We start from the raw sequence: 9578 nt of genomic DNA, 5'->3' as shown, positions 1-9578 counted from the left end.
CCCCCCCCCCCCTCCACCACAAAAGTGTCACGTTATTAATGGACGCCCCCAAAAGTGAAAATCAGTACGAAAAAATATCGTTCATGACTAGGGCCACGGGGTTTTCTACTCGTAATATACTATTACCCTCAGGTGATCCTGTAAGTTTTTGTTTTTCGCCTCTCGCTCTTTTAGCTCCCCCAGTAAGTTCCTCATCTTTTCTTTGAGCTCCTCTATTTCGGCTTTTTTTACCTAGAAATTACTTTTTTAAAGATCAATTGATGTAATACTAACGGGTGAAGAATAGCAGATGATTACAAATACAAAACTGTAGATTGTTCCGTAGATCTTTAGGAAACGAAGAGGTTTTGTGAAATTCTATCACAAGAATTTTTTCTAGAAAATGTTCTTGTGATAGAAAATTGATAATTTTACAAATTCTTGATTTGGAAAAATCAAGAATTGAAGGGTTTATTGACGGTCATATATAGCACAATCATCTCATAATTCAACAAAGTGAATTCTCCCAAGAAAATGATTCCTTGGCAAAAGTCCTTTTTATTTCAGTGCAGTGCAGATGTTTAATTACTGACGCCTAAAGCATTCTCCAGTGATATTATCATCGACTCATTCTTAATTATCCTGGTGTGCTCGGAATCGATGGATCCAGTTGGCGATTCTAGTCCTCGACTGTCGCAACTTCGGTTGGAAAATGTAACTTGTTCGTCTATTGTGGAGGAGTTGGACAGAACTTTGCTGGTTACATCGCTGTCGTAAGTTTTGCTCTCCGGAGTCTTCGATAAATGATAGAACAGTTAAAATCATCTGATCGATCGTGACTTAAAGTATTGAAGGATAAAAATAAAATATGTAGGAGGGAAATTAAAATTAAAATACTGAGGAGCGAAATCTTTCGTAAATTGAGGAAGTTATGATGTAAAGTTATGCATCATTTCCAACGAAATTGAATTTTGGAATTGTATTCCCGTGAATTATTGATTTAGGGGAATTTGAGTTTTTATGAAAATTGCTGTTACCAGACTCTCGGTAGATGTGAAGTGCGAATAACTATTCAAATTGGAGTTGTAAGGAATAGTCATATCCGAAGCCTCAGAAACAAGTGTCTCATCATTCTCATCCTCCAATTCTTCGACTTCGAACTTGTTGTCCTCAGTGATCTCCATGTGGCGATGATCAATGAACCCTTCGTTTCTCATCTGTATTAATCGCATTGGTAAGCAGACCAGAAAGGAAGTTAAATGACAAGAATGAAAAAAACCTTTAGAAACAGCAAGGGAATTCGTTAAAAAACTATTGGATTTCCAATAGAATTTCATTCAATTCCTGAGGAAAGTTGCGATTTTACTGAAGTTTTTGTTTCAAAACAGAGGCGCTGGAATCGTTCAAATTTTTTTAATGAAAAAGGAAGGAAAATCGAGGGGGAAAACCTAGAAAATTTATGTCGAAGAATTTCTATAGAAACTGTCTTAATAGAAAAAGTTTTCCTATGAAATAATTTCCATTAGCCATTTTCAAGTAAAAAAAAACAGGAAAGTTGAAGGATTCTTCAATAGAATTGTCCAAAACATAATAGAATTTCCAACAGAAGCTCAATAAAAATCCAATAGAATTTTTTATCGAATTCGCTAGTTTTTTTAAAGAAATTTGCTAACGAACTTTTTGCTGCAACTGCCTCTCTTGCTCAGGGGTGAGTTCAAGGGATTTATACCTCTCCAGTTCCTCCCGTAGCATCAGCACTTCTGAATGTGTACTCAGGTCATTGATGATTTCAATTAAATAGTCGATCGGCACTATTTTTCCTTCCTGTGAATAATTAAGAATTAGATTTCCTTCATTCCCTTTCCTTCATTTCCTTTTTCCTTCATTATTTATACTTTACAGTTCTATTGCCTTTTTTTTCTCCAAAATTTCAAATTGAAAATCTGGATGTTTTTACTTTTTGAAATTTTTGGGATACAAGGGCAATGCAGCAACCGAGTTGGTGATTTATAAAGGAATGAGTGCATCTCCTTGATCGCCAAATTACCTCGTGACTTGGAAATTTTGGAGGAAAATGTGAAGATAATTTAATTTTTCTTCGAAGAATTTTTGGCTACAAAAGTTTTTCTGATATTTTTCCCTAGAATCACTTATTTCGATTGATGAGAAATCAATCTTACCTCAAGAGATTTGACATCTTTATCGGAGAATATCAGAATTTTTTTTGGAAATTGGAGTAAAGGAACTTATTCTGTTTAGATATACACGGAGAGAAATTTTCAAGAAAAATTCTAGTACGAGTACTGGAAGAAATTACAATCCACCGGCTGTGAAAAATTCTAGTGCTGTTAAGGTAAAATTTCTTGGTATTTCTGTGGAATTTTCACAGAAATGCGGGGAAAAATTCACGTTTTCCCCAATAAAATTTCTAGTGCCGGCACTGGAATTTTTTCCTGACCGTCACTTTGCGCCTCTTTTCCCGTGCTAGCACTATAATTTTTTTAAAAAATTTCTCTTCATGTATTTTCTATAGAATATTCCTCGGCTCAAATTTTCCAAGTATTTTTCATTCTATTTTTCTGTTCATTCAAGCAAGAAAATGATAAAAAAACTTGGAAAATTTGAGCCGAGGAAATTCTATAGAAAAATCGAATTCTGTTGACTTTTTCTATAGAATATTTTCTATTTAACACTTCAATGGAATCGGCCAAAAAACTCAGTAACGAATCGTCTAGGTTTTGCCACTAAATTTTTTCCTACATCGAAAAACGAGTGATAAAATGAAATAAAAAATTACATTCTGATTCTCCGTGACATCCCGAAAATACTGAAACGTCTCCAACTGCTTGGGACTCCACGTCCGAATATCCAAAAACGAGTCGTACATCTTCAATCGATGACCGGATTTCACCTGTGCTATTTCGTCATCGCGTACCAGGAATTTTTCAGTTTTCAAATTTACTGGCATGAAAATCCGCGCACCGTACTCGGCGTACGACATTTCATCGATATTAATTAATCATATAATTACGGTAGAATGAAAACGTCGGGAAGTCGTAAATTTGTTAACCTAGAAATGATTACTAAATTCATGGTGATTATAACCATTATTGAAACGTCAAAAAACATCTGAAAAAATTGTTATTCATCTTTTTCATTTCGTCGCACTATTTAACAATAAAATCGCTCAGTAGTAGCGAAATTTTTACGTGAAAATGATGAAAAACAAGTGGAAGATTGCTGTTGTATTGCATACTAGGGGGCAGAGCCCTCTGCTCGCTTCGCTCGTCAACCCCGAGAGGCTTTACCCCTCCGCTCGCTTCGCTCGTGCCCCCCCATCTGCATGAGTTCAATTAAAGATCGGAAATACCTCGTCTTTATCACAACGATAAGTAGTGAGTGATAATAACTATAGATCACTAGTGAAGTGGTAAACGGTTTAAGTCGACTCATCTCCCAGTTGAGTTTTTGAGGAATAATTTTTTTTTTTTGTTATATTTATTTGCTCAAAACTTTACATGTTTATACAGCATAAAAAAAAGGAAGAATAATATATATATATATATATATATATATATACATCATTACGTAGAGTGTAACACTAGGTACTTACATTAATCTTTGTGTTATGATTCAGAAAGTTTATATTTTTAGTTTGCAGACGTCGAGAAAATTTGAGACGATTTCGATACATTTGAGATCAATTTCTTTGAGAATCGTTCGGAAAGAGTATGGAGGGAAGAAATTATTTATCTGGAAAGAGTTGAACATGTTTTCTCGAGCTTGAGCATATCGTGGGGAGGAATAATTCCGAATCTAAGGGAGATAGCGAAATTTTTGTTAATACATTTATTGTAGCTCTCAATCGGCTCTACAAAAAAGGTTATAAGAAAAATTTTGATATCTCCCTTAGATTAAGAGATATTCATTAAAAACTGGCCAATAGTCAAAATTGACTTGTACCGTTTTACCACTTCATTACTGAGATATAGACTCGCATTACCGCATCGAAATTCCGTATTGTTTTTGACAGGTGTTCGATAACTGATACCAGTGGTAGCCATTCTCAATAGACTGGGTTGACATGAGAAAAGAAAATTTTGGGAAAGTAAAAATTATCTCAAGGCGTCCACTATTGAATTTGAAACTTAAGTTTGAAATCCAGCAGTTGACGCCGCCGTCACGAGCTGTCACTACTTCCCCACCAAACTCAATACAACTCAATTGATAAAGAAATTTCGTTTGACGCATCACGTGATCCCTAGGGAATTTGCAATTTAATAAACTCGAAATTAGCGAAATTTCATTTGTCAAAACACAAAAAATCATCGATAAATTTTTTAATAATGTTCCTGTTAGTTCTAGTGTTGGAAATAATTTCCCTCTTTAAGTCTGACGCCTCCAAGAAATAAACATCGATCGTATTTTTTCTCCGGATGTTTGACAACACTGCTAGCCTGTCATTTGGCCCTCGACATCCGGTTATTTCAATTTGGCGTTTGTCGCAAGTGCTATTTTATTCAACAATTTTAATCATTAAAAACGTCCCAATGCTTAACAATAATGAGTTCAATCAATAATCCCCCTCTTCAACCAATTAATTGCCAGTGGAATGAGGAAAAAGAAAAAACTGAAAATCGTGCAAAAGAAGAAGAAAATTATTCTGAAGTGGAAAGGGAAAATTGTGAAGACGAAATGTATTTGAGAATAGGTGAGTAAAATTATCATGACTTTTACTATCGCATAATCGTGTTTATAATCGTGTAGATGCTTCCCACTAGGATTCGCGATTTTCATTTGTTGCAACAGAAATTAAATTGAAATTTACATCGATAAATTGTTATTTTCGACATCAAGACCAAGCGAAAATGAAATTTCGCAATGAATTTGAATGTTTCGCTTGATCCAAGCGAAAATGAAATTTTTTTATTTTGACATTTCTGTCGCCTCCGAGTGTTTCCATTGGCATCTGGGGGTGAATTAATACGGAATCACCATTCACTTGACGAAAAAATTCCATTTTGGCGAAAGTCGACTTTCCCTCTGACAAAATCCAAGATCTGACCCTTGATCCAGGTGAAAATGAAATTTTTTTATTTTGACACTCCTGTCACCTCCGAGTGTTTCATTGACACCTGAGGGGTGAATTAATACAGAATCAACATTCACTTGGCGAAAAAATTCGATTTTGAAAAAGCTAATGCGGACACGTATTTTTCAAAAACGGCAGTAGCAAGAAATTTTTTGAAGTGTGACCTGTATGAATGAAATTTAAATTATTTTTACAAAGATCATAAACTCTCTGATTCTGTATTTGACAAAATACAACAAAAAATTTTTGTTGTAAGAATTGAATAATGGAGCGAGATTGCCTTGATTCAAAATTCCATGGGTTGAACTTGCTGACAGGCAGCACCACGAGGATAACATTTTATCCGTCCACCCGACACCCCGGGAGCTGTCATTTGTCAGACGATTCCCTGAATATCAAATCGTTTTACGCTGTGCGAGTAGACCTTCAGGTTCACACAAAACGTAGGCATTTTTCATTCAATACTTCTCCCCACCAGGTTTTTTATTATATCACGCCGGCGATGTATTTTTATTCTTAAAATTGGTATGAGAATGCGTGCTGTCAGACAAGCGGAGATGTGACAATTTGACTCGCGAGGGGTGATCGAATGGCTCGGAGGCCGGTGATCCAAAATTATCCTGACCGATCAGGAATGCCCTGACCTTTGATTGGCGTTCCGATTGTTTTATCGGTTGGAAGTATTCTAGGTGAACTGAAAAGTAATACGAATTTTACGGATAAATGTGCCACTCACTCGAAATATTAATAAAGCATTTTTGTAACGAATCAACTGTTTTTGAAAAAAATTAGGTTGCCGAGATTTATAATCATAAGATCTAAACATGAATTTTATTTAATTCATATGATTAAATCAATTCCGCTGAATATTTTTAAATTACTATAATTTAAATTAATTAATTAATTGTATAATTATTATATATAATTATCCAATTAATTAATTAATTTAAATTATTAATAACCCGAAAACCCAAAAAACAACGTTCTCACACGTTTTTTTTTTAATTATTAATAATTATTATTATTGATTATTATATAATTAATTAAAATTTGAATTAAAATTACGGAAGTAAATTACTTCCCAACAAAAATATTTTTGAAATAAATAGAAAAAATACAAATTAAGAGTTTAATTCCATTAAAATTCTTTATTTTAGTGCGTGCACATAATTATTGAAATATGCATCAATGCATCATGCATCGATGAAAAGTCATCGAGACATGTCACATAAAGAATTAAGGGATTTCAATGACGAGTAAAAAGTTTTCCTTCCGAGATCAAAATTCAACTGAATTTTCCCCATCGCATGAACTTGAAATAAAATCTCATTTCAAATCCATTCCTCCTCTCGAAGTAAACAAACATGACGAACGTCACTTATCATGGTGTTTCCTCAAGACAGTTTGCACAGTAACACTGGAGAGATACGAGTCAAGGGACGAGTGAATACCTGAGCATTTTCTCAGATATATTTATTTGTACCTCCGTAAAACCCCAACACCGATAACGCCCCCACTAAAGATTAAATAATCCTTCCAGCGGAGAGATTAAAAACACGAACAAAGAGTGAGTGAATCCATAGCCGGAAATGAATGAAATAAAATGCATTGTTGAGAATTGAATCATTTGAGATTTTAAATGCTCGTCGTACGGGGATGATTACGATTCCTTTGGCGCCACGATTTAACTTATGTTTTCCGTACCATTTTTCTTCAGGATTACGGGAAAAATAATGAAAAAATTCCATCTCCGTTATTTCTCCTGAATTATGGAGTTTCTTCACAGAAGACGGAGGTTTATATAGCGCTCTACATCTTGTGGCATCACTGGATATTGCTGGATAGGATTTTGGAGTAGGTATGAGGGGAAGCAGGATAATTCTCAATATTAGTTGACAAGACAAATTACCTGAAAAAATTCGAAAGTCCAGACTGAGATTTGAACCCGGGACCTTCCGATTATGTACACGGAGAGAAATGTTCAGTAAAAATTACGGAACTCACAATTCACTTACCGATTAAGGAGTCGACTCAGAAAATTTAAGTGACGGTATCGTAATTTTTCACAGGAGATTCAGATAAAAATTACGGAACGCTCCGGGAAAATTCCGTGACAGTTCCGTAAAATTTCTTACAACCACATTTCGCTCCGGAATTACGGAAAAGATACGTCATTTTGATTGAATATTTCTCTCCGTGTATGAGGTGCTCTCCCAATTTGAGGTAAGGTCACAAGGGTCTCAAAAAAGGAGTCACTGAGGTCACGAAGTCACAAGGGTCACATAAAAGAAAGGAGTCGCTAGGGTCACGAGGGTCACAAGAGTGACACTGCTTTGGTTGAATGCGTTTTTGACTGAAAATTCTTTTGTTGCAGATTTTGTTGACTGAATTTTTGCGATTGTTGTTGCAATTTTTTCCGAAAAAAAATTCAATCAAAAAAATCTCCAACTCAAAAATTTCCATTAAAATTGAGTTTTGTTGTTCTGATGCTGTAAATATAATCATTGAATTCAAATGTGGGAATGTGAGTGCATGAATTGGTATGTCAAGTATCTATAGGAAGCTTTATGGAAATGTTCGTATCTTCAAAAATAAGGATTGTAATGTTTATATCCCAAAAACTAATTGAGAGGGAATTTTTTCTTAATTTTTCCCGTATTCCTGGGGAAGAATGGTAAGAAAAATATATGTGAAATAGCGGCGCCAAAGGAATCGTAATCTTCCTCGAATTACAGCGAATTTTCAATTAATTGAAATTTCATGACTATATTTACTGGAATTTTACTGATTTTTATTCGTTATCAGAGAATAATTGAACTGATATTCACATTTCTCATTGATTTTTCCATGAAATTCTGCATTTTCAACGACGAAACTCCTCGAAATGTCAGTGAATCGAAAATGTGATAAAAATTGACAAAAAATGCCGGAAATTCGGCGAAAAATTTTTAACCGTGCACTATCTGAAACGCTTGGACATTCCATGTGGAATTAGAACTGGCTATGAATACGCTCTTGAGCTGTCTAGAGTTTTGTCGCGTTAGGAACCAATGGTGACGCTATACTTAGACGAAGTTAATGTCGAGACTAGACAAGAGTCGTAAGGTGAATACCGGAAGACGATAGATAGGAAATAGAAGAGGAAAAAAATTGTTTCTCGCTGGAAAAAAGGAGAGAATTATGATTAGTTGGAGGTAAAAATATTTGCGGCTGTTGAGAATGTTCGGTTATGAGGCATGTCTCAGGACTATACTGGTTTGACGAATTATGAAACAAGTGGGAAATTGCTTTCGTCCCAACGAAGTCAATTTATTTTTGCTAATAAATTAGCAATTTGCTTCCGAGCGGAAGTTGTATGACGATGTATTTTAAATTGAATTCAATGATTCATTGAATTCAACACTGACCCAACGTTGGCAACCAACATTACCTTAAGGACATCCAAAATTTTACAGTTTCGGCACAAATTACCCTCACGTTCAGTAAATTTTTCCGGGCCAACGGAGAAAAAATACACGGTTACTTGACTTGACTTGTTTCCCTAGCTTTTTCCCCCGTTTACAGATGCTGAAAAGCATTTCAACGATAAAAACAATTGGGAAATTGCTCCTGTATTGCGTATAGTATAGTTATTTTTGCTAATAAATTCGCAAAATGCTTCCGAATGATCATTTTGCTTATTTTTTCCATTTTATATTATTCATAGCTTATTTTATTTTCTTGAATTGAATTAATTTCTTTTCCATTCGAACCCTATTCTCTTTTGTCATTTCTGTCTGGGTTTTTTGAAGAGAATATGGGTTATGAGCCCCAGATAAATAAAAACTGAGTTGCTTTTAACTGATATTTCAATTGCTCATAACAGGTTCGCATATGTACTCTCCTGTCATACTTAATTTTTCATAAAATTATAAAATATATAATATATATTTATACCACGAGTTTATTCATTCAAAGTGAGATCGAATTCATTCTTTTTAATGATACTTGAATCGATTTGAATCTTTTTCTTCCATTCGAATAATTAGTGAAAGTGAATTTTCCACAAAGATGAAAATTGTTTTTGTATCGTTCTTTGATTGTTTTATCAAAAAATATCTCAACTATCTGAAAATTTTGATGAAATCTTATTAGGAATATTTCATTCATACATAATTAAAGGCATTCGAAACATCACTTTTAAAGGAACCATCAGAAAGCTAACTTTCAGGGGAATTCATGAAAAATTCGAAATTTCCAAAAATTATTCTAAAAATCAAATTAACCGAGACAGCCGCATTGGCACAATCATATTAAGCTATGATTGAATTCATTTGAAGCGCAATATCCAGAGATATCTGCGAAATTCTAATTTCCGAAAAATACGAAATTTTGGAAAAATTTCACAGAAATCAAAATAACGATTATTGCTATCGCTTTCATCTTCGAACTCGGTCAAAAGGACATCCCAAAAAATTTTTCAAGCCGTCATTCAATGAATTTAGAACTTTTTTTTTTTACTTATCGT

At 34.3% G+C, this 9578-nt stretch overlaps 1 protein-coding gene across 1 annotated transcript in view; it reads right to left on the bottom strand.

Moving 5' to 3' along the window:
* Positions 1-3027, bottom strand: part of LOC107041754 (centromere protein F) — a 12955-nt gene extending 9928 nt beyond the window's left edge. The window contains exons 1-5 of the mRNA XM_015262481.1: positions 2777-3027; positions 1657-1803; positions 1017-1196; positions 573-773; positions 127-231 (exon numbers count right to left, since the gene is read on the bottom strand). Coding sequence (XP_015117967.1) covers positions 127-231; positions 573-773; positions 1017-1196; positions 1657-1803; positions 2777-2980 — 837 coding nt within the window. The 5' untranslated portion in view covers positions 2981-3027. The remainder of the gene's footprint in view (positions 1-126; positions 232-572; positions 774-1016; positions 1197-1656; positions 1804-2776) is intronic.
* Between the last annotated feature and the right edge of the window lie 6551 nt (positions 3028-9578).

Source organism: Diachasma alloeum, unplaced genomic scaffold (assembly GCF_001412515.2).
Source record: "Diachasma alloeum isolate Michigan unplaced genomic scaffold, Dall2.0 Dall_scaffold_00379, whole genome shotgun sequence".
In the NCBI taxonomy this organism is placed as follows: domain Eukaryota; kingdom Metazoa; phylum Arthropoda; class Insecta; order Hymenoptera; family Braconidae; genus Diachasma; species Diachasma alloeum.
This window is presented reverse-complemented; position numbering and strand designations above follow the sequence as displayed.